This window comes from Chrysochloris asiatica, unplaced genomic scaffold (assembly GCF_000296735.1).
Source record: "Chrysochloris asiatica unplaced genomic scaffold, ChrAsi1.0 scaffold00020, whole genome shotgun sequence".
In the NCBI taxonomy this organism is placed as follows: Eukaryota; Metazoa; Chordata; class Mammalia; order Afrosoricida; family Chrysochloridae; genus Chrysochloris; species Chrysochloris asiatica.
In genome coordinates, this window is record NW_006408538.1 from 19,943,708 (window position 1) to 19,968,824 (window position 25,117).

Here is a 25,117-nt window from a genome sequence, read left to right on the forward strand (position 1 = left end):
GCCTTTTCCCCATAGTTGGTCATCTTCTTAGAATGAAAAATGATTTTCTATTATGCCAGACCAGATGTGTTTTGTAGTGGCACTGCAGAAACAAACAAATATTCCTTAGTCGAATGCTTTAAAAGTGAAATCTCTATGAAATGTATCACAGAGTTCTCTTTCCCCTGTCTCAACTCGAGGTGTCTCATGTTGTTGTTGTTGTTACATGCCACTTTGAGTTAGCCCCAACTCACAAAAACCCTGTATGGGGGTTTCCAAGGTTAGCAGACCACTACTTACCATACAGCGCCACATCAGGACTCCATTTCCACCTAAATTTGCTTCTGCTTGAATTGTTTAGTCCGTATAGTACAGCCTCTCAGGGATAGAAATAGAGAACAGGGATTCATAAACCCCTTTTAATATTCTGGCCTGATAGAATCCCCAACGTCCTTTCCTCAATCTAGCCCATAATACATCTGAGACTACTAGTGTGGCACTGTAGAATAAGCACTAGACTGCTGCTAACCATTAGGTCAGTGGTTCAAACCTTCCAGCCACTCCTAGGAAACCCTACTCAGGGTCACTATGAAGCGGAACTGTCTCGACAGTACACAGCAGTAGGTGAGTCTAATGTACCGACAGGAATGAGAACCGTTGTACTAGGCTGCTGCTGCTGCTGCTCTGGTTCATCTCACAGTGACCTTGTACAGGGTTTCCGAAGCACCATCATTCTCCCATGGAGCAGCTGGTAGGCTCCAACTGCTGACCTTGCAGTGTAAGCCACTATGCCACCAGGGCTTCCTGTAGACTAGACTGTTGTTAAGTTGGTAAGTGCTATCAAGTCAGTTCCAACTTATAGCGACCCTGTGTAGGGTTTCCAAGGAGCAGCTGGTAGGCCTGAACCACCAACCTTGCAGTTCAAATGACTATGCAGTCTGACATCAGCATTAGCCACACCAGGCAGGACTCCTTAGACTAGAGGATTGAAAAAAGAGAATGAGTTATTCTCACTGAATTGTTGTGCAGACACCACTGACTCATCTTCAGCCTGTGACCATGTAGCAGGTGTTGGCTGTCCTGGCCCACCCCCCTACCCCTAACTCAGAAGCATATTCAGAGTGTGTGCCCCCTTCCACCCAAAGATGTCTCAGAGGGAGAGAAAACCCCAATCTCCTATCCTATTTGTGAGTTAATTTTCTATCTAAGCACCTACCTTTTCCTTGGGTGACTGACACATAGAATGATCACCTCTTTCAGGGAGTCTACATCTCCCTGCAGAACCCTGCCGATCCAACCCAGTAGATGCCACATGATCTGTAGGCTCTTACACCTTCCACAGTGGACCTGAAGGACAACATTCTTCTCCTGAGTGGACTTGGGGAGACATCCAGTAAGCAATAGCAGTCACCGCCTCCAGATAGGCGAGGGAGGGCTCAGTACTCAGGAAGTGTATTGAAGAACTTGTGGGTTCTCTGAGGTGAGAGATGTATGAGAGGGGCTTGGAGAAACAGAGTTGTATGTGACCCAGGCAGCTGACTTTCCATCCCCAGAGACCCCATCTCCATTTTCTGTGTTTCATTGACTCAAAACATTTCCTCTGGGACACACTTCAGTCTTCTAGAATGTTTGGGTCTTTGTTTCGTCTTTCCTGGGACTGTCTCTGTGTTCTGCCAAAGTCTTGAAGCACTCATTGTGTTTGTGGTTTGATGGGCTTACTGTTTCCTAAGGGTAGTCCTTGAAGTTAAGGACTTGGGGGGCACAGAATTATGCTTTCTGGGGACTTTTGAGTCTCAAATTTCTGGAGACCATTCCTGAGGCAAAATGTGTTTGTTTGTTTCATGTCTTTTTCCTTTATTTATTAATGGGCCGTTAACTGTGTACACAAACATGAAGGAGGGAGGAAAAGATGAGTAGGGGGAGGACTTCTATTTGAGGTAGTGGGATAATGCACTGGACTGTAAGGTCGGTGGTTCAAACTCACCAGCCGCTCCTTGGAAACCCTATACAGGGTCACTCCGAGTCAGAACTGACTCGAAGGGCATGTAACAACAACAACAACAGGCAAAAGTAGGAAAAGAAAAGGTAGCTCTTCCCAGACTCAAAACAGTCTGTTTATTTTCTTCTGTCCAAATTTTCTTTTCCACTACTTAAGGCTGTTTAGTCACTTGAGATTCCATGCATTCAATATGTTGAATAAGAATAGTAAACACTTAAAGGGTTGCTGTAATATGCCAAGCACTGTTGTGTATGCTTTGTATTAACTCCTTTCTTATTACAACCCTAAGAGATAGGTACGGTTATTTAGACTATTTTGTGGGTGAGGGATATGAAACACAGAGAGGTTAAATAAATTGCCTAAGGCCCCCCAGGGAAGAATCAGGATTCCATTCTAGACAGCCCGTGATCCTAACCAACCTCTGTATAGTACCTCCTATGATCTGCCATACTGTATTCAATAACTGCTAGATTGTTTTAAAATGTTTATGGTCTTGTTGCCTAACTTTTAAAAACTCCACTTATCTTTTATTTAACGCACATGGTTTCAAAGTGTGGAGCCTAAGGGTCCCTAGCTCTGCAGGGAGTTTACAAGGTCAAAACCGCTTTCAAAGTAATAACTAAGATATTATTTGCCCTTTTCACTTTCATTCTCTTATGTGTATACATTGGCGTTTTCCAGGGGGTTCAAGACCTATGATTTCACAACAGATTGAAAACCAAAGCTGATATGAGAGTCTTACTGTCTTCTCTTAAACTTAGATGCTAAAGAGATTTGCAAACAAGTAAAACAACGCTGCTCATCTTGCTCTTCTTTTTGTATTTCAGGAAACGTGTGTTTTCATTTTTAAATTATGTTAATACCAGAGTTTTTGTTTGTTTAATTGAATTCAACATTTTTCAAATTTCTCCGAGAAATAAATAGATGTGATCCTTATAAACGAAAGCTCTTCAAGGTCCTAAAAGATTTTTTAATAAATGTAAAGGATAAAACCAAAAAGGTAGAGAACGACTGATTTGATATGTAAACTCCTGTTCATAAAGTGTGGTTCATGATGTAGGAACTTTGTACAAATGTGAGGTCCATGGAATCAGGATCCCTGTTGCAACAAGAAGTGACAAGTTTGCCCAGTTTATGTTGAGAAGTAAGGGCATAGTAGAATATAAGGTCACAGTCACCAGACAACACACTAACCTGTAGCTCTGCTGCCATCTAGAAGGACTTTGGAGATGTAGCCTGCTCTTTCCCCAGGTCAGTGGCCCTCCGTACTGCACAGGGATGTTTTTACATTCTCATGACAACCGGCAGATCCATAGCAGTGTTTATATCAGTGGTCCTCAAACTGAGCATGCATCACAATCACCTCGTGAGTTAGGCCCCGAAGTTACTGATTCAGGAGGTCTGACTCAGTTGTAAAATCTGGATTTTTAGCAAACTCCAGTTGATACTGATGCTGCTCTTCTGGAAACTTACTTTGAGAGCCATTGGTCTGAAAAGTAGAGTGGGATCTTGAGAAGTCAGACAGTCTTTGTTACACAATTATTTCTGCTTGGTAAAGTAGAGGGTCAGCAAAAAAGAGGGGAGACCTTCAATGAGATTGATTGACACAGTCGCTGCAACAGTGGGTTCAAACACAGCAGCGATGATGACGACAGTTCAGGCAATGTTCTATATTCTGTTATCCATAAGGCCTCTATAAGTCATGAAATTACTTCCAGCCAGTAAGACTACGGGAGTTGTTATCAGTTGCCACCAAGTTGATTCCAGCTTACAGAGACACCATGTGTGCAGCGTAGAAAACTGCGTTGTCAGTGTTTCCAAGGATGTGGTCTTCTGGAAGGAGACTGGTCAACCTATCATCTGAAGCACCGCTTGAGGGGAGATTCGAACCACCAGCCTTTCAGCTAGCTACCAAGCACTTCACCATTTGCACTGTCCAGAGACACCTAGGACTATAGGATAGATTCCTTAACTTTCCACATTTTCAAAACTAATCTCTTAAAACATAATCTAAAATGCAAAGTTTCTATTTTTGCATCTTTATTTATTTTAATAAATGGAAAGTAGTAAGGTTTCAGGAAAGTCCCAGGTCATTTAGAACATTGCCTAGTTCTCTTAGAAGAGTGTAAAAGCTAAGGTTCAGCTTCCTTCTGCACTAACAGCAAAATCGCCACAAATAAACTGCCTGTTGAGTTAACTTATCACTATTTAAATGGATAACGTGTTTTCATCCACTTGGGCATAGTGCTACATAACCCCAGAAACCAGTAACAGATGAGCTTGAGTATAGACCAGTGCACCTCCATTCCCAACCACAAAACACAAAATGAGAGTCATCAGATTTCCTCCATTCAAGAGCTGCCATAAATCCCTTGCTCAGTGTCAATTTCCAGCCTTGCAGACCCACTGCTGTCTGCTGGTAAGGGCCTTTCAGCTGGTTTTACTGAGCTCAACAGGTGTCTGATGAAAGGTGTGTAATCCTTGAAGATTATCTTCCCCTGAAAGCAGCCAATGACCCCAAACTCACATAATCCAGACAGATGAGAGTTGGGGATAACCTGTCGGAGTTTCTACTTTTGTGTTTGAGGGAATGCATCTGGTGTGGTTATAAGGTGGTAGAGATGGATGGAGGTATGCAAGGGTCAGGGGTGGCTGCCTTTGTGGGGCATATGTATGTCCAAAATATCATGCCTCTCCTGTTTCTGTCTATAGTTCTGAAACCCACTTCGTTTAAAAGGAAGGAATGTTTCATTTTCATGTTAAGTGAATATTAACCTTGTAGTTATTTTGTTGGAAATGAAATTAATTTTGGATTTTGGGTCTGCAAAAGCAAATCATGACCTCGTTGACATCGTTGTTCAGTGCTATCCAGTTGCTCTTATCTAGATAGTTCTTTCCTAATCTTAATGGGTCTGTCATCTTGAAGGCAACATTACCACTTTCTTTTTCCCCTGGGGAGGGAGGGAGTTAACCATTTCAAATATAGAGGATCAGAACTAGTTAACATGATCTTCTGACTACTGATAAACCTACTTCCATCAAGTGGCTTCCAACACATACATAAGGTTTCTGACTATAAATCTTTACAGGAGCAGACAGCCTCATCTTTCTGCCAACCCTGTTAGAGCCCAGCACCTAACCCACAGCACCACCAGGGCTCCCTTGGCCAGCCTCAGTGTGGAAGTAGGACAAATTTGGGTCCTATGTAGTACAGTTGAGAAATGCTTCCATTTTATAGACAGCACTTTGTTTCTTCCTTTTCCTTTAAACAAACATCTTTTTAACCTTTTTAATTGAATGTGGCCCATCCACTGAAACTGAGACCTCACCTTCTGCTGCAGATTTAGTTCCAGTGAAACTAAGTAGGAAGCCAGCGCTCACTGGTAGTTGATAAGTTGGTGTGGGTGAGAGGTTTATGGTTCAGTCAGCTTTCAGTTACAAGTCTCCAGATCATGGGGTAAGTGCTCTACACCCAACACCCCCAGCTTCACAGTTCAAAAGGAATCCTTTTCACCAGCGTTTAATTACACTGTATCTACTGGGATTTGTCCTCCAAAGAACACTGTGTTTTCAGTTGGAGACAACTGGGTTTCCTCAGGAAAACTTTAGGTTTAATTCCAAGTATCCTGAGTGAGGGAGAGATGTTAGAGCACCAGGGGCGTATTGTACTTGTTTTAGATGCTTCAGGATAATACACCGGCTTCCAAGATGTTGTTGTTGTTAAGTACCGTGGAGTCGGTTCCAACTCATAGCAACCCTGCACAGGGTTTCCGAGGCTTTAAATCCTTACAGGAGCAGAAAGCCTCATCTTTCTCCCGCGGAACAGCTGGTAGTTTCGAACTGCTGACCTTGCAGTTGGCAGCGCGACTCGTAACCACTACGCTAGCAGAGCTCCTTGGATTCTGAGATAAGTGCTTTTTATTCCCCTTTTGATAAGTTAATTTAGGAGCTGTAACTTACACCACATCTCTATAATTACTCCATAAGTAAAAGGTTCTTACCAAAAATTAGTGTGCAATGCGCTATATAGCAATTAGAATTTAAGAAGCCTAGAAAAGGTAGAGGAGCTCTGGTAGCGCAGTGGCTACGAATCGGGCTGTGAACTGCAAGGTCAGCAGTTTGAAACTACCAGCTGTTCCGTGGGAGAAAGAGGAGGCTTTCTGCTCCCGTAAAGATTTACAGCCTAGGAAACCCTGTGCAGGGTCGCTATTGAGTCGGAACCGATTCCACAGCACATAACAACAACAGAAAAGGTAGAAAGAAACAAAAGATGTTGAGAAATGATTTAAGCATTCCATGTTATGAAGGTCAGACTAGTGAAATGCCACCAGCAAAAGCTTTCTTGAGAGCCAAGTGCCTGCTGCGGGTAAAATTTAAATTAAAAAATCGTGTCCACTGAGTGCACAACTGGATTCTGTCAAAAATTTCTCCTCCAAGAGAAGACTTTGAGGCCTGAGAAATGGCTCTTGAGCCAGATAGGAGAAGAGATTGTCAGCAGGCCATGTGGCCTCTGGACAGTGGCATTTGGTGTTTGTCCTATCTGAAAAGTTGTGTGGTGTTTCCAGGTTGGAGTTTTTTAGTTTGCAGTTCTTTCTTCCTTTGTTGTTGTTGTTAAGTGCCATCCAGTCAGTTTCGACTCATAGCGACCCTGTATAGGATGTCCAAGGAGCAGCTGGTGAGCTTGAACCATCAACCTTGCAGTTCAAATAGCTCTGCAGTCTGGTGCATTAACCCACAGCACCACACCAGGCCTCCTTGGTGCCCAGGAAAGTGTCACTTCCTGTCAGGTGTCAGCAGCGCCATCTAGCGCCATGCAGGGGTGGCCTGACTTCTCTGCTTTCCCCCCACCCGCTCCCTGTAGCCCCTGGACTGTTGGTGGGGGAGCCTCCCAGGAGATAGATAGCTGCCTACCTGAAAGGCCCGTGCCAGAATGGTCTCCACAGACCCCTAACTTCCAGTGACCTAATACCTTTAGATGCAGGCTCTGATACGGAATACCTATATTACCTCAGAGGTGCAGACGTGAACAGCAGCTTGTATATTCTGCCTTTTCAGGGTTCTGGCTGTTGCCCCACAGCCCAGAGTGGGAATTGTGGGAAGGGAATACAGAACAAAGAAACCCGTGTGTGTCTTAGGTAAGGTGGCCCTTCACATGTGGGGTGTCACCTTCTGAACACTTGGATTGCACAGAATTCCTTCTGTTAGGCTAAGAAGGCGGGCTTCCTGTCCCCATCAGTGCAGTTCAGATAAGAAGCAGTCTCTATGGGGCGCTTTTAATTGAAGGATCTCATGGACAAAAGGGGATAGTTCATATCCACAGTTCTCTGGTTTTCCCCCCAGGAGTACAGAGCTGAGACCTCCAGCTGGCTGAGTAAATTTCCCAGCATGTGCCAAGCTCTTAGGAGGCAGATGACGGATGTGCCAATTACCTGTGTTCTGAGGTGTGGGCACCCTTCATTCTCAGGGACAGTACTACCTGCTGGAGTCTGCACCTAACCATCACTGTTAGTGTGCTGGACACACTACAATATTGCAAGCCTCTGTGTGCAGCCAGACCACACAAAACATCAACAGTGGTTTGACTGCAAGATTTTGTAGTGCTTGTTTGCATTAGAATACTTTGTGCTTAAACATGATTTCGAGAGACAAGTCAAAAGACTTCAGTAAAACCTTAAAGTTAAATTAACGCCTCTTCTTTATAATGACATTCAGCTGAAACCCCCTCAAAATGCAAACTGCTGTGGCTGTCCCCCACGATTTTCAGGTTAGAGTTCTTGTACTCTCTGCGTTCTTTGCAGTGATTCTGAGAGGTACAAAAATACATGGGAAGCATTTGATTTCTTCTTGTGACAAAACATCCAAAATTTGAGAAAATTCTTGAAAATGCAGCCATTTTGGAAATGTAGATAAAGAAGAGAAATGCTGACGATTTGGGTGGTTTCCAGAGCAGCAGCGTTTTGTAATTGCTGCCACCTACTGTATGTGGTTGATGTTTGTTTAAATTTAAGAAGTTCATGAAGGTGAGGCTGTTGCAATAGATAATTAGTGTAAGGTAGACATCATTAGTCTGCAACATTTCTTCTCCATAAGTGGCTCTTAATTACCGAGACAGCCGCCAGCTTTCATTCATTACCTTCAAGTGGATTTAAGGTTTTTCTCATTTAAACTTCCTCTGCCAGACAACCTTCACAGTAATGCCATAGAATGCACGTTCAAAATCTTAGCATGCTCAGGGATTTTCTGAATGCTGAACACAGGAAACTGTTTTAAGGAGGAACTTTTTTTTCTTTCATGTATACATGAATCAGTTGGTTTGCAGGAGGTGGTTTTCTTTTGTTTTTAATTTGTAGGCACAGTGTTCTCTGGTTTTATTATGAATTAATTTCCATGAAAGGGGTGAAAATAGAGCTAGTACCACGGCTTGACTTAAAAGACAATCTTTTATTAGTCTGAAACAACGCTTCCCATGAGCCTGCTAGTTAAATATAACAAGCCACATAGAATGTGAATCAACAGAGACCCTTCTCTTCATTAAGACCCAGCTGTCAAAGGGTCGTTGGGTCCTTCCTGTGTAAAACAACCTGCCCATTAATGTTTGGGGTGGTCCCGCAACAGGATTTCTGAGTAAGTGCCTGACATTTCATTTTTGAAAAGACTCTAAAGCTGATGGGGAGACCTGGATGTTGAGACTTATCAGAAGCAATGTCCCTAACCTTAATTTTTAGTCTCTTTTAACTATGCCACGATGCACTCTTGGATTGCTTCTGCTAGCTGCGTGAATTGACTTCCAGTGTCAGTAGGAAAGATGCAGAAACATCAACATCATGGAGCTCAAAGCATCGTAACTAGGAGGAGACTACATACATGAATCAATGTGCTTCCCTGATGGAGGCTTTCTGTTCTAGTGGTTGGTCCCTGTTCTCCAGACACCACAGTGAGGTAGACTTTGGCTTTTTTTCTGCCCTAGGCTATTTGCTTTCCAGAAGAGAAGGCCAAGCAGGGTCTCCAGAAAAGCCCCTCTCTGACCTGGGCCGTCTCTCCTACCTTGCCTATTGGAAGAGTGTCATCTTGGAATACCTCTACCACCACCATGAGAGGCACATCAGCATCAAGGCGATCAGCAGAGCTACTGGCATGTGCCCACACGATATCGCTACCACTCTGCAGCACCTGCACATGATTGACAAGCAAGATGGCAGGTGAGTCTCAGGAGGCCAAGGGGATTCCTTCCTGCTAAAGATGGAAGCGGTCCCCATTGAGTGGAGTCATGGCGACCTCAGGTGTGTCCGAGCAGAACCGTGCTCTGTAGGCCTCTCAGTGGCTGGTTGTTGGAAGTAGATTACCTGGACTTTCTTTTAAGGTGCCCCTGGGTGCACTGGAACCTCCCACTTGTGCCTAACAGCGGAGCTTGTTAACTGTCTGCACCACCCAGGGATTCCAGTTCAAGAGAAGAGGTCCCCTGATAGTATCGTTTAAGCCTTACGTGTTAGAGAGTAACAAGCAACGACACCTTTTTTGCTGGTTGAGTATCAGTTTGCTGTCCCTTTTCGTTGGTGTCTTTTCACATTTTTCCTAACCGAGGTCATAGTAGGGGTAGCATGGGTCAGTATGTGAAGGTGAAATTCCAGCTTTTCATTGCACTTTATTCGGCCTGATCACATTACAGATTTGTCATCATTCGAAGGGAAAAGTTAATAGTGGGACACATGGAAAAGCTGAAAACCTGTTCTCGGGCCAATGAACTTGATCCAGAGAGTTTGAGGTGGACCCCCATTTTAATTTCGAATGCTGCAGTGTCTGAAGAAGAGCGAGAAGCTGAAAAAGAGGTAATGGTTGGCTCAATCAGTTTAGATGTGTGACTTCAGTTGTCCAGCATTCTCAGGCTAAGAAAGTCATTAACATCATTGTCAAAGCTTGGTTATGTAGAAGAGACCTTGTGAAATGATAAGGCACTAATTTATTCTAACTGAGGTTGCATGGTAAAACATGATAACTTTATTGAATTGAGTATGAGAAATGAAACATTTATCACTGATCACAAAGCAGCATTTTTCACTACTGACAGCATGTAATCCGATCAGATTTGGTGCTGAGCTCCCAGGCTGCAATGCCTATCGATTCTTTGTGTTTATGAAGTTACTTAAAGTACTCCATTGCCAGTGAGCATGTAATGTAGTGATAAAGGACTCAAATCAATTCGCTGCATCATTAATAGTGCTAAACATCCCATGAAACCCAATCGTCTTTGATTTGTTATCCTAACTGATGCAAAAGGCTCCTGAGCTAATGCAGCTGGGATGTTGCTTGGCTGGCCAACTGTCCTGACCAGAAACGACATACATTGATCTTTAGAGGCTCTGGCTACAGTTCTGACCCACCTCTCACTGGCCCACTGTTTTTACCCCCCTCAGGCTGAGCGGCTAATGGAACAAGCCAGCTGCTGGGAAAAGGAGGAACAAGAAATGCTGTCATCTAGAGCTAACAGTAGGCAATCACCTGCAAAAGTACAATCGAAAAACAAATATTTGCATTCCCTGGAGAGCCGGCCATTGGCGGGGGAGCGAGGGCAGCTCATGGAGCTGTCTAAAGAAAGCAGTGAAGAAGAGGAGGAGGAGGAAGAAGAGGAGGAGGAGGAAGAGGAAGAGGAGGAGGAGGAGGAGGAGGAGGAGGAAGAAGAAAATATTCAAAGCTCTCCCCCAAGACTGACTAAACCTCAGTCAGTTGCCATAAAGAGAAAGGTATGTGTCTGTTTAGATTATCAGTTTATGAATCTGTTGCAATCAGATCTTAAATGTACCACTGAACATTTTCTGTTCAGATTGGTTTCACTCTCAAGTCCTTACAGTCTAGGTTTACCCTTTGAGGTCTGTTTTTGCTACAAAAAACCAGTGGCAGGTCAGCTTCCTAGTTTAGTAGTTACTGCCACCTGCTGGTTGGAATTATTAGGGCAAATCAGTCTACAAAGTTTGAAAACACCAAGGCCTAGAGAGGCCAGGAGATTTGGCCAAGATCTCACAGCTCATTAGAGATACGGAGCTAGGACCAAGCCCAGTGCTCCTGCTGCTGTTTCTTATTCTTGACGTAGAAGTGTTAGAAGGTATTTTAGGCATTTGATTTTGATGCTGATATTTTGCATTTGTGGCCAGCAGTGGTTATGAATTCGGGCTGCAAACCTCAGGGTCAGCAGTTCAAAACGACCAGCTGTTCTGCAGAAGAAAGATGAGGCTTTGTGCTCCCATAAAGATTTACAGCCTCGGAAACCCTGTTGTACAGGGTCACTATGAGTCGGAACCGACTCCACGGCACATAACAACAGCACCACACTACTGGAAATTCTTGTCTCGTTACACATGACATCATTAACATCTTAGACTGACCTCCGTCATCTCTAGTCACACAAAGGTGAAAAATTCGTTTTGTCTTTAAGTAATGGCTCAAACTAGATCTGAGATCTTTGTCCTCAGTATTTCATCTGTGATAGAGAAAGAGGCACAACCAAGACCAGCCGAGATAACAAAATAGAAGTTAAGACTCTGCCCCAGCGCCACCCTGTTTGGTATTTGTCAAGGAACTCACTGTTCTAATTCCCAGCTCAAGAGTCTTTCTCCTCACACTGGCAGTTTCTGATCCAGTGCCAGCAAGGGGGACGTGTGGTGGGAAGGAGGATCCCATCAACGAGGATTTCCGGCTTACATATCACGTTTTAATTTCCCACAAGGAAAATGTATTAATAGATTATGTAAATAACGAAAGAAAAGTGTTTTTAAAGCACCTGAGAACACAAATCCTCCAAGGCATGATACGGCCTGCCCTCACATAAATGGACACAAACTAAAGAAACCCAGGTCTTTATATTGGCTACTGTCAGATGTGAGAAACCCTTAGTGGATTAGGGAGGGCCGGCACAGTGAGGGGAGTAAACATCCATAAATGTGAAATTACAGAATACAGTCATCAGGCTGATGTGTCCTTCAGTGACTATTCCGAGAGTTAAAAATGTAAGACAATAATTTTTTGATACAATTTACCTAAAGCCTGAGTTTGAACCAAGCAATACTAGACCCATCTTTACATATTATTTTCAATAATTTTGTGCCCATTATTGACAGATGGAGTCCTGGTGTGGCGCTGTGTGTTAATGCACTGGACGGCAAGGTCAGTTTGAACTATAAGGCCAGCAGTTCAAGCTCACCAGCCACTCCTTGGACACCCTGTACAGGGTTGCTATGAGTCAGTACCGACTCAATAGCACTTACCAACAACAAGAACATTGACAAATAGTGACACAGTAGGATAAGCATTAGACTGCTAACCAAAAGGTCGTCAGTTCAAACCCACCAGCCACTCTTCAGAAACCCTATACAGAGTCGCTCTGAGTTGGAACAGACTCAATGGCACTTAACAACAACAACAACAAATAATAGCATTTTAACAGCGAATTTACCTGTTATATTCTTTCATTTGAATTTTATATTACTAAATAATTTCTGCTTGGGCAAAAATTTTATAACTAGTTATGGAAAGTCATTTTAATGCAAATAGCAAAAAAATGGTTACTTACACAAGGGGGCTTCAAAAGTTCATAGAAAAAAACCCATTACCTTTTCATTCCATTCTCCCATAAACTTTTTGATGCTCCCTCATACAAATAAGACAAATCTCAAGATCTCATATAAATGTGTCTCAACTTTTTAAGGTACTTCCTCTATTGAAATATTTTTTAAGATTATCAGCTGCTCACATCCCAGAATGTCTGGATATATGTGACACCGTTAATATTTTAAACAGGAATCCTTAATTCATATCTTTCCTTTTCATAGATCCTGTAGTCCTGTGAAATTAGAGACAACTAAAGCTAGCGCTTTTTTGCATGTGGAAGATGCTCTTCAGATCTTAAATGAGTGAGCCCGTGACTGACTGACTATCACAACATTTATAGGAACAGTGCTGTTCTTAATATCGATGGTGTGCCATGTGTAAAGCCTTAGATACTGCAAGTATCACTTGGAAAATACATGATAGAAAAGCCAAGTTAAGCTGTAGATTTTTTAATGTTAGGATTTTACTCTCCAAGCATCTGCTTGAATCAACAACTATTTTATTTGCAAACTACTTGCCTGTGTAGTTGCAGCCCAAGAGGGGGAAGTTAACCATCAAATGAAAGGTTAAGTACAAAGGCATTACACACATCTTTATGTGTAAGGTTCCCAGACATGCCTTCAGTACATGTTTACTGCACAGCAACTCAACCGCTTAATTTCTCATGAGCTCTTATGTATTATGTTTGGAATTAATTTCAGAGGCCTTTTGTACTAAAGAAGAAAAGGGGTCGAAAACGCAGGAGGATCAACAGCAGTGTAACAACCGAGACCATTTCTGAGACCACAGAAGTGCTGAATGAGCCCTTTGACAACTCGGATGAAGAGAGACCAATGCCACAGCTGGAGCCTACCTGTGAGACGGACGTGGAGGAAGATGGCTTGAAGCCAGTCATGAGGAAAGCATTCCAGCATCACCCTGGGTCGAAAAGACAAACAGAGGAAGAAGAAGGACATGACAATCATTGCTTTAAGAAGAACGCTGATCCTTGTAGAAGTAAGTCGGGAAATTTTAGAAATCTTTTCCTTATGGAAATGTGTTTATGGCTTACTACCAAAAAGCAGATTCCTAGAGTTGCACCCAACTCTTTGGTGTCTTTGCGGTTGTACTAACCCACCTGAAATAAGTGCTCATCTGTCATTGTTCGTTCAGAAAAGGTTCTATCCTTCCTTCCTGATGCTGGATTTTAATTTAAGCAACTTCTAAAGACAAAACATTCTCCTCTGTGTGTTCATCTTTACAGTAATTGACTTATCCCTGAAAACTTTGAAATGTGCCGGTAAGAAACACAGTGCATTTCCTTGGTTCTGTTATGTATTTGTTTGTATATTTCATATTTCTGACATCAGGATATGTAGTATCAGTATGAGTATTGAATATGATGGTTTACTTTTTCCCTAGAAAACCAATATTAGCAAACTGATTGTGTACCTTACAATCGGTGTTGTTTTAGGTGTATTGCTATCTGTAAATATTTAAACTTAGACACATTGTCATTTGATATTCAGAATTTTTAGAGGATTCAGGAGATCATCCTTCCATTGAAATTGCTATTTTACAGTTTGCTCTAGACATGGACATGCTGACCTTATCCTCTAAAAAATCGTGGTGTGATAGTGGTGTGCCACGGAATTGGTACCAACTCATAGTGATCCTGTGTAGGGTTTCCGAGGCTGTGAATCTGTACGGGAACAGAAAGCCTCCTGTTTTTCTTGTAGAATGACTGGTAGTTTCAAACTGCTGACCTTGTAACCACTACGCTACCAGAGCTCCCGTGAATTGTCTTGCCCATCAGGTTGAGAACTTAAGCTCCCTGCTGAGTGGCGAGCGTTTGTAGGAGGATCTGTGCCCACTCCACAGCTGGAATGACTTCATTCAAGAACACATTCTAGTCCAAGCTCTCTCACTCCCTGGTAACCACAGGACCACTCTAGCTTGTCAGCAGTCAACAATTGTGAGATCATCATTTTTTAAAAAAACATCTTTTTGACTTATTTAAGAACAGAACTACTCTTCTGCTATTTACAGTATTTTGTTAAAGAGAATACTGTTCTTCAGTTTCTTTAAACAATCAGTCATACAAACAATAAGAAGGTACTTCAGAGAGATCTTTTTTCCTGGGGAACTGGATTTGTAGTTCCCTTCAAAGTTGTCTTCTCAGGAGCCTGTCAGTATATCATCACGGCCTTCATTTTCCACCTTGTGGGAAATTTCTACTTTGCCTTTAAAAATTCTATGTGGCCTTTCAGGCTCCCCCCTTTCCTTAAAACTAATATTCAGAAAACTCATCTTCTGATTTGGGGAGTAGGTGTTTCTGCAGGCAGGCCCAGTAACATCTAGAATAAGGGTGTGGAACCCAGGGCATTGGCCAGGTCACGGCGTTTCTGTGTGAGTAGAAATGAAACCATAGGAAAAGTCTTGAAGATGACTGTGACAAAAGTATTATACTTGGCACCTCTGAAGAAATCATTCTACATAATGTATCGTTCATTCAGCCAGCCAATTTGAATATATTACTCCCAGGTAAGTTTTGTGTAATCCTTTTATCAGTAAATGAGTTAGGGGCTTAATCTGCTATGCACTGATCGAAATGGAAATCATTCTGTCCTGGAAAAGGAATAGCTCTTCCTCATTGGTTATTAGATCTATTTGTTTTGTCTAAAATAGGGATTCAAATAAGGCTTTGCTCCTGGTAAAACTGTGCCTTCAGATTGGCTTCTCTACGAAATCAGTGTGGTCTTTCATTTTTAAAGATTTGAAGACTTGGGTGTTCTATGTGTGTATTTTTTGTTCATCTTTATATATTTCCATATTTGTTTATATTAATATGTATAGGTACAGGACCAATAAGACTAGCTGAACCAAAAGGAATAGTTACAGTTTGTTTCTAGTTGTCTTTAGTATTGAAAGCACCTGCTTTGAGCAGCAAAATGACCCAAATACAATGCGGACAGAATTAGTATTAAGAAGAACCTGCATATTTTTTAATGTTCATTCTTTGTCATGGTAAACACCCTGCCATTTGTTTCATGTAAAAATGATGGTCCTGTAGTAGGTTACAGATGCATTTGTGTTTAGGGTATTGTTACTCATTTGTTTCAGACACTATTTGTTTGTCCCACAGATCATTTTTCATGGCAGAGAGAGTATGTACAGTGAAGTCAATAATGTCGTCTGTAATCACTGAAGCAAATGTCCACAAACAAAAATGCACTTTTTCTGGGTAGATCCGCAAGTCAGGCTTCTAGTCACTTCTCTAGTAGAGTGGTCGTTAGGAAATCACTTGTTTTTCCTCATTTATAAAAATTGTTCAAGTGGATTTTTCTACATTGTGGAACTCCAGGTTTTTACATCAAAAAGAATGTCTGTTAAACTCAAAATCTATTATAGTTGCCTGTATTGTGTGCTCCTGATGAGAATCACAACTTTCCATTTTGTGCGTGTGTGTGTGTGTGTGTGTGTGTGAGTGAGATGTATGTGTGTGGTGGGGGAGAGATGTAAAAAGAGACAGAGGGAGGTTATTTTCCCAGGCCTACTTTGTTTACACCGCAATGTTATTCTGCATTGGTCTTGGCTATGTCTTTGCCATCAACTCTTTAAATGTTAAATTGAAGGCTATGTTTGTTAATTAACCGAAAGGAATGAATTCAAGTAGTTCATGATTATGCTTTTCTAAGACTTTTTTTGTTCCCTTTCTCTCCATCTTCTGTCTCCTCACTAAGACAATATAGATGATGATGATGATGCAAGTAACTTGAAAGAAGGCAGCAAAGACAATCCTGAAGCTCTGAAGTGCAAACAAGTATGGCCAAAGGGGACAAAGCGAGGCCTGTCTAAATGGAGGCAAAACAAAGAGAGGAAGACTGGATTTAAACTGAATCTGTACACCCCACCAGAGACCCCCATGGAACCTGATGACCCAGTAACCATGGAGGAACAGGAGACTTCAGAAGACAGAAGCAGCCCAGCTCCCATTGGGATTGAGGAGGAGGAGGAGGCCAAGGAAACTGTGGAAGCCCTGCCACCTCAGGAGGAAAAGCGAAGGGAAGAAACATGCGCCCCTGTAAGTCCAATTAAATCACCAAGGGAAAAACCAGAAGATGACCTAACCAAACCTGAGGAGGAAGGAGAGGAGGAGGAAGAAGAAGGGAATGTAGAAAAAGACCCAGATAGTACTAAAAGTGAGGAAAAAGAGGAACCAGCAATCTTCATGGAAAAGGAAGAGCCTGTGCATTTGGACGATCATGAAGAAGAGGAGGAGGAAGATGAAGAACCATCTCACAATGAAGACCACGATGCCGATGATGAAGATGACAGTCACATGGACTCTGCCTCGGCCGAGAAGGAAGGACTTCCAAGAGAACCCTTCAAGGACGTACTGGAGAACCAGGAAGCTTTTTTAGACCTTAGTGTTCAGCCTAGTCATTCGAATCCGGAGGTCTTACTAGACTGCAGTGTTGACCTTGCAGCTTCGTGTAACAGTGACCCTAAGGAACTTTCTGGGGACACTGAAACTGCACCTGAATCTGATGAGGAGCCCCCAGAGGAACGGGCCCAGAAGCCGGACCAGAAAGACGGTGGAGAAGTACATTCTGAGTTCAAAGAGGGAAATCCAGCAACCATGGAAATCGACTCTGAGACTGTCCAGGCAGTTCAGTCTCTGACCCAGGAGAACAGTGAACAGGATGACAGCTTTCAGGATTGTGCTGAGACTCAAGAGGCCTGTCGAAGCCTACAGAACTACACCCATCCAGACCAAAGTCCACAAATTGCCACCACTTTGGACGATTGCCAGCAGTCAGACCACAGTAGCCCAGTTTCATCCGTCCATTCCCATCCTGGCCAATCAGTACGTTCTGTCAGCAGCCCAAGTGTCCCTGCCCTGGAAAACAGCTATGCCCAAATCAGCCCAGATCAAAGTGCCATCTCTGTGCCATCTTTGCAGAACATGGAAACCAGCCCGATGATGGATGTTCCATCCGTTTCTGATCATTCACAGCAAGTTGTTGACAGTGGCTTTAGTGACCTGGGCAGTATCGAGAGCACAACTGAAAACTATGAAAATCCAAGCAGCTATGACTCTACTCTGGGTGGCAGCATTTGTGGAAATGGCTCTTCACAAAACAGCTGTTCCTATAGCAACCTCACCTCCAGCAACCTGACCCAGAGCAGCTGTGCCGTCACCCAGCAGATGTCCAACATCAGTGGGAGCTGTAGCATGCTGCAGCAGAGCAGCATCAGTTCTCCCCCGACCTGTGGTGTCAAGTCTCCTCAGGGCTGTGTGGTGGAGAGGCCTCCAAGCAGCAGCCAGCAGCTGGCTCAGTGCAGCATGGCTGCTAACTTCACCCCGCCAATGCAGCTGGCCGAGATCCCCGAGGCGGGCAATGCCAACATTGGCTTATACGAACGGATGGGTCAAAGTGATTTTGGGGCTGGGCATTACCCACAGCCATCAGCCACCTTCAGCCTTGCCAAACTACAGCAGTTAACTAATACACTGATTGATCATTCATTGCCTTACAGCCATTCCGCTGCTGTAACTTCCTATGCAAACAGTGCCTCTTTGTCCACACCATTAAGTAACACAGGGCTTGTACAGCTTTCTCAGTCGCCACACTCCGTCCCTGGGGGACCCCAAGCACAAGCTACCATGACCCCACCCCCAAACCTAACTCCTCCTCCAATGAATCTGCCACCACCTCTTTTGCAACGGAACATGGCTGCATCAAATATTGGCATCTCCCACAGCCAAAGACTGCAAACTCAGATTGCCAGCAAGGGCCACGTCTCCCTGAGAACCAAATCGGCATCTCTGTCACCAGCTGCTGCCACTCACCAGTCACAGATCTATGGGCGCTCCCAGACTGTAGCCATGCAGGGTCCTGCACGGACTTTAACGATGCAGCGAGGCATGAACATGAGTGTGAACCTGATGCCAGCCCCCGCCTACAATGTCAACTCCGTGAACATGAACATGAACACTCTCAATGCCATGAATGGCTACAGCATGTCCCAGCCAATGATGAACAGCGGCTACCACAGCAACCACGGCTACATGAATCAAACGCCGCAATACCCTATGCAGATGCAGATGGGCATGATGGGAAGCCAGCCATATGCCCAGCAGCCAATGCAGACCCCGCCCCATGGTAACATGATGTACACGGCCCCTGGACACCACGGCTACATGAACACAGGCATGTCCAAACAATCTCTCAATGGGACCTACATGAGAAGGTAGGCAGCGTGGGCAGGCACAGAGCCACTATTGGATTGATCTGCACAAATACCTTTGAAGAGTACGATTTCAAAACCAGCAATTAGTGTGAATGCAAAAACATTTGTTGGCACCATTTATTTAAAAAAAAAAAAAAAGAAAGAAAAAAAAAAGCTGTATTCAGCAGAAAGCCTTATACAAGTTGTTTTTCTTTTCTTTTCTTTTCTTTTCCTTTTTCTTTTTTGGTACCTTTGTTTCTGTTAGTTTTATATAAAATTCTCTGCAAAAGAAGGTCTCTCTTTGGACTACAATGTGGAGGCGGCCGCTGTTGTGCCTGCTCCCATTCAGCAGTGTGGGTCTCAAGCCCCCCAGTGATCTGCTTCCATACTGAACCTGTAGCTTTTTCTTTTCCTTCCCTGTTCACTCCATGTAAATGCCTTTAACCTTTCAGTTCTTGTATATTTTGTTTAAGGTGATACTTGAGCATGACGCTAATGTCTTTGTTAGTGACACTGCATTTTGTAGTACTGTACAAGTGTTGTGCTGACGGTAAGCCATTTCTTAAGTTTTTTGCCTTGATTAGGGTGCCCTGATTTGAGGGTGTTAAAAACAAAAAACAAAAAAACAAAAAAAACTCTATTTTTGTTAATTATAAAACTGTAAAGAGCTATAAAAGCTATTCCCGTTTGATTAGTCAAAAGGGTTTTATTGCTAAATGTTTGGTGTAAAGTTTGAGACCCTTTTCCATTTTTGGTGACAGATTTCTTTGGGGGAAAAAGGCAGCTTTCTGTTTTATAAATGCAGACTTCTGTTTATTGAATGAAGCATATCTCAGTGTTTGTCTGTCAGGTTTTGAAACATTTCATATATGTCCAAATACTTGGCAGGATTAAAAAAAAAAAAAAATAGTGAATTTGGTGTAAAGTTGCTATTTTATGGAAATGCCTCCAACTTTACATTTTCATTCCATCTGTAGATTTTTCTATCTTTATAAAATATTGGAGTTATTTTTTAAGGAAAAATAGAGAAGTAGCTTGTGAATAGCTCAAACTAAGGTTACAAATCGCATGTAAAAAAAAAAAAGCAAAAAAGTTATTTGTGTCTGTTTATATCGCTTCCTTTTTTGTAGCCTTTGTACCTGTACAGGGTGAGTGCTGAGGGCCAAGCAGGAGAGACGTAAGCCTTGTATAAAAGAGGAGCCAGCGACTTTCTTGTATTTATCGGTTTTCTTTTTAGTCAGTCACTTAAAAAAAAAACAAAAAACAAAAACAAAAAAAAGAAAAAAGAAAACCCACAAAAAAACAAAAAAAAGCTGTACATTTTAACATAAAATAAATTATGATGAGCCATTTTTAGCCTCTTGTGTCCTGTCATATTATGATTGATAGAGAATGACAAATTGAACTGTATCATCTGTCACACCTCAGAACACATACACATTTTGGGAAAATAAATTATTTAGTGTAAATTGGAGCTATGAGGTTTTTCTGATTTGTTTTGACTTTGGGGGAGGGGTTGGCAATAAATAAGAGTACTATCTAATAAAACCATCACATATACCAAATACTTATTTAATAACTTAATTTATAATGGATTTTAATGCTTTTCATGAAAGTTTATTTTATGCGAGTGCATACCTTCTGTATGCCAATCATTGTCTTTAAAATAAAGTGAATTTGTTTTTTTCTTTTGGACTTTGATCTTCATTTGCAAAGGACTCCCGCACAAATATCAAATTGTCTCTGTTTGCAGCCTTGTACAGACACCCCTCAGCCCTAATGCCGTGGGAGCAAACTTCCTGTTCATGAAGACTAATCTGGAAAAGCACCCAATTTGGGATTGTATGTTTAAAAATCATTTTCTTTAAAAAGGTGTGAAAGTTTTGCTCTGTTGTGAATGACTCTGTTTTCTTTAGAATCTAAAATTTAGACATAACAAACAGTGAATGTTCACATGTATTTATTTTATGGTGTACAGAGAAAGTTCTGCCTGAGTGCTAAGACAGTTGATGATTCAAGAGACAAGTGTAGAAATGAGTGCTTGACTTGGCACCCAGGTGAAACCCACAAGTTAACCTCTCAGCGTGGTTTCACTGGGGCCTTCACAACCCTCCTGGGAAGCAGCCAGATATTTTTATGCCTCTTAGGAAAAAGAAAAATCCTTTTTCATCCGTGGTTCCACACACACACACATCAGGTGTTGAACAGATCAGAAATGGCACACCTTAAAATGCACTCAATAAAACTCTGAAAGGTCAATAAACACAGGCATGGGAGAGAGGCTGCCCACCTGGGGTTTGCCTTGTGCCCTGAAGAGTTTTCTGTCAGAGGTAGGAGGACGCATACTGGGCGTGGTCTCCAGATTCGCCCTGTACAGTTCCTTCCCTGTATAGCTGCAAAGTCAGTTGTGGCTGGAGGGTGAAGTAGTTCTCACCCATCTTAGGTGGGAAGTGATGAACTTGGAAGTGATATGTGGGGTTCGTGTACTGCTTGTGTGAATCGACTCCAGCATCATTTCAGGAGCAGCTAAAGAACTGGACAGTCCATTGGGTCCACACATCAGGAAAGAGGCAGCCAGAGCCTGGGAGGCCGGGTGGAACAGGGCCTGCTAACCTCCCACTACGAACCTTCCACAGGTCCACGGGACTTGTCTCAACCCTTGGAGGTTCAACCTATTCCCTTTCCTCTCGTGTGAAGATCCTGTGGGAGCTGAGCTTCCCCTTCTGTCTTTTCTCAAGCCGTGCCTTGCAGATCACAAACTCCGGTTGTGTGATCTCTGAGCTTCTTGGGCCCCACACCATGCATGCTTCACAGTCTTCTAGGGAACCTGGGGACCAGCCCTAGTCACTGCCCTAGATCTGCCCAGGGATGCTGCAGCGTAGTCAGGTGTAAGTGTTCCTCTGCTGACCCAGGGCCCCAACACTCCTTGAGGGAACAGAAAGGTTAGTCGGAACTGACCTCAAATGACATGCGCTTTTCCGTACAAGGCCACACTCACTGGTCAGACTTCAAGTGACACCAGAGTCCTGAAACCACGAAGTTGGATTTATATTGTCATTGTTAGGTTGAGATTTCAATTAGGTCACATCTTTAAAGATGGTAAAGTATTCTTGGCACTCCTGCTGTGTGGTGCTGTAGGATCAGCACTGGACAGCGAGAATCACAAGGTTGGCAGTTCAAACCCACCAGGTGCTCCTCGAAACAAGGTTGCTAAGAGTCAGAACTGACTAGACGGCACTTAGCAACAATGCATTATTTGAATGAGTCCTAGTGACTCAGTGGGTAGACACTCAGCTGCTGGTAACCAAAAAGTTGCTGGTTCGAACCCACCAGCCACTCCAAAGGAGAAAGACGTGGCAGTTTGCTTCTGTCAAAATAGCAATCTTGGAAACCCTATGGAGTACCTACAAGGTTGCTCAGAGCCAGAATCAAACTCCTAAAAGGTTTATGTTTTTGTGTTTCTTGCTTTGTGAGGAGCTTTGGTAGCATAGTGGTAATGAATCGGGCTGCGAACCGCAAGCTCAGCAGTTCAAAACTACCAGTGTTCTGTGGGAGAAAGATGAGGCTTTCTGCTCCCATAAAGATTTACAGCCTGGGAAACCCTGTGCAGGGTCGCTAGGAGTTGGAACCAACTCTAACACATGTAGAGTCGTAACAAGTGGATGTCAATTGCTAGCCTTCACTTTTTAAAAGGTGCCTACCTAGGTGTGGCACTGTAGGTTAATTTGAAACCCTATACAGGGTCACTATGGATCGAAACTGAATCAGTGGCACTTAACAACAACCCAGATGTGAAGGAGTCCTGGTGTGGCGCTGTGGGCTAATGCGTCAGACTGCAAAGTAGTTTGAACTGCAAGGTCGGTGGTTCAAGCTCACCAGCTGCTCCTTGGAAACCCTATACAGGGTCACTGTGGATCAGAATCAACGCGACGGCACTTCACAACAACAAACCCAGGTGTGAAAGGAGCTCTGGTAGCGTAGTGGTTACAAGTCGGGCTGCTAACTTCAAGGCAACAATTCAAAACTACCAGCTGTTCGGTTCCGCGGGTGCTCCCATAAAGATTGTTAAGTGCTGTAGAGTTGATTCTGACCCATAGCAACCCTGCACAAGGTTTCCGAGGCTGTAAATCTTTACGGGAGCAGAGAGCCTCATCTTTCTCTCTCGGAACAGCTGGTAGTTTCGAACTGCTGATTCTGAAGTTAGCAGCCCGATTCGTAACCACTATGCTACCAGAGCTTTGGAAACCCTATACAAGGCGGCTATGAGTCGGTGCTTAACACCCATCTTCCACTCTCCTCCTGCTGACGAGCTGTTCCTCAGACTCCCCCTGCGCTTTGCCTCCCTCAGTTCTACACCTAGAACACCTCTTCCTCATTACAAAGGCTCTGCTCCTTCAAATCACAGCTTACCTGTCTCTGAGAGGGCTTCCTGGCCACGCCCATCTCAGGTGAGTTTCTCTCCCACCCCTCCCCCATTGTTCTGAACACAACACTCAGTTTCCTATGGTTTCACTTCGGGCCTTCTCATCCAGATCTTGCCACCTGGTAGGTTCTCAGTAAATACTTGTTGACAAAATGAATTTTTTTCTCTCATAAGAGCTAAGAGCACTTTTACAAAAGCTTCTGTTCCCCCTTCCGCCTACCTCTGGCTCCCAGACTTGAAAAGTTCTGATTCTTCTGCCCTCTGCAGGATTCAGTCCAACAGTAAAGCGCTGATGTGGTGCTGTGGGATAAATCCACCAGCCATCCTTGAAAACCCTACACAGGGTCGCTATGAGTCAGAACCAACTCCATAGCACTTAACAAGACTCCTCCTAACTTGCTAACCACAGGTTGGCAATTCAAACCCACCAGCCACTTGGCAGGAGAAAGGTAAGGCTTTCTGCTCCAGTGGAGATTTATAGTTTTAGAAACTCTATACAGGGTCACTATGAGTTAGAACCGACTCAACAACCCCTAACAAGAGACTCCTGGGCCAAAGGGACTATCCCAGGGTAGGCCCAGGCAGTCCCAGGAGCCAGGGCTAGCCACAGAAGCCCACTGGCCTCCCGACTGGCAAGGAAGCAGCCACTCTCCAATGGTCACAGGTGACTTGGTGATGACGCTTTGAGTCCCCTGGGCACTATCCTCCCTCCATCAGCAACTCATGCCTTCATTCTCTGAAAAAACAATACTCAAGCGGAGTAGAGAAATGGGCTCTTCTGTTGTTTCCCCAGTAGACCTTGATCTCACTCTAGATAGGGAACTCAGGACCCCCACTTCCCACCCCAACCAAGTGAGTCACTTTGCGCAGCAGCATCTGGAGATGGTGACCCACACCCGGGAAGTCCATAGAAAAGATACCACTGAATGCAGAGGACTTTTGAACAAATGGGGGCTGCACAAAGCAGGCAACACAGTGCTCCCAGATGTTTATCCATGGTTACAAAAATCATTTCTATTTCAAAATTATTTTTATAAGAACATAACTTTCTTTTTAGACAAAATCAAATCTTTGATCACAGCACAATGCCTATGTATCTCAAAATCCATTCTGCTTCCATCTGACTTTAAGGAAAGCAGTCTGTCTGTCTTGGCTGAACCTGGTGCTCCCAGCAGTCAGTTGTGCCGGGAAGCCTGGCTCACCCATTTTACTGTGAAACCATATACCTGAGTCCTTCAACAGGCAGCTTCGAATCCCCTGTTCCTCAGCCCACATTGGGGACTGTTGGGAAGAAATCAAGCTTTGATTTCACTGTCCCTTCTGCATGACAAACGAAGTCACAGGACCGATTCTGCTCACTGTGTCTGCCAGCTCCTCATCACTGTCACTGGCAGGCGGGCGTTCTCCCCAGCACCAAGCTCGGCCTGTCGTCTTTGCTGCATCAGCTGCTTGTCCAGCTCTCGGAGTTGCTTCAGAAAGCCCCGGTTGGGGAGGACACAGCGGTTCTTGGCCACTTGCTGGATGGCATCCACCAAGGTCATGCATCTGTGGATCATCAGGTAGGCCAAGACCAGGGTTGCCGACCGGCTGCGGCCCATGGCACAGTGAACCAGGATCTTATCTGCAGATGGAGTGAGGAGAAGCAAGAGCCACACTGAAGAGCAGGGTTGGCAGGGTAGTAATGAACACATACAGGGGGCTCAGGCCCACCTGCTCAAATCCTGATCCCCTCACTATGGCAGGACCCTGGAGGACAAAGTACTTCATGCTGTACAACCTCAGCTTCCCCATCTGTAAATGGTGAATAGGATCAGCATCTTCTTCGCAGAGTGCCCATGAAGCTAATTTGTATGAAACGCTCAGCACATGTCTTAGCGTGTATACTAAAACCCAAAAAGAGC

At 43.7% G+C, this 25,117-nt stretch overlaps 2 protein-coding genes across 2 annotated transcripts in view; one reads left to right on the top strand and one right to left on the bottom strand.

Annotated features, from left to right (window-relative positions):
• The window catches only part of KAT6B (K(lysine) acetyltransferase 6B), a 290,464-nt gene extending 271,079 nt beyond the window's left edge, over window positions 1-19,385 (top strand). The window contains exons 14-18 of the mRNA XM_006835926.1: window positions 8,946-9,177; window positions 9,645-9,804; window positions 10,390-10,716; window positions 13,279-13,573; window positions 16,300-19,385. Coding sequence (XP_006835989.1) covers window positions 8,946-9,177; window positions 9,645-9,804; window positions 10,390-10,716; window positions 13,279-13,573; window positions 16,300-18,818 — 3,533 coding nt within the window. The 3' untranslated portion in view covers window positions 18,819-19,385. The remainder of the gene's footprint in view (window positions 1-8,945; window positions 9,178-9,644; window positions 9,805-10,389; window positions 10,717-13,278; window positions 13,574-16,299) is intronic.
• A 5,186-nt stretch (window positions 19,386-24,571) lies between these two features.
• DUPD1 (dual specificity phosphatase and pro isomerase domain containing 1) overlaps window positions 24,572-25,117 on the bottom strand; it is a 37,511-nt gene continuing 36,965 nt past the window's right edge. The window contains exon 3 of the mRNA XM_006837472.1: window positions 24,572-24,837. Coding sequence (XP_006837535.1) covers window positions 24,572-24,837 — 266 coding nt within the window. The remainder of the gene's footprint in view (window positions 24,838-25,117) is intronic.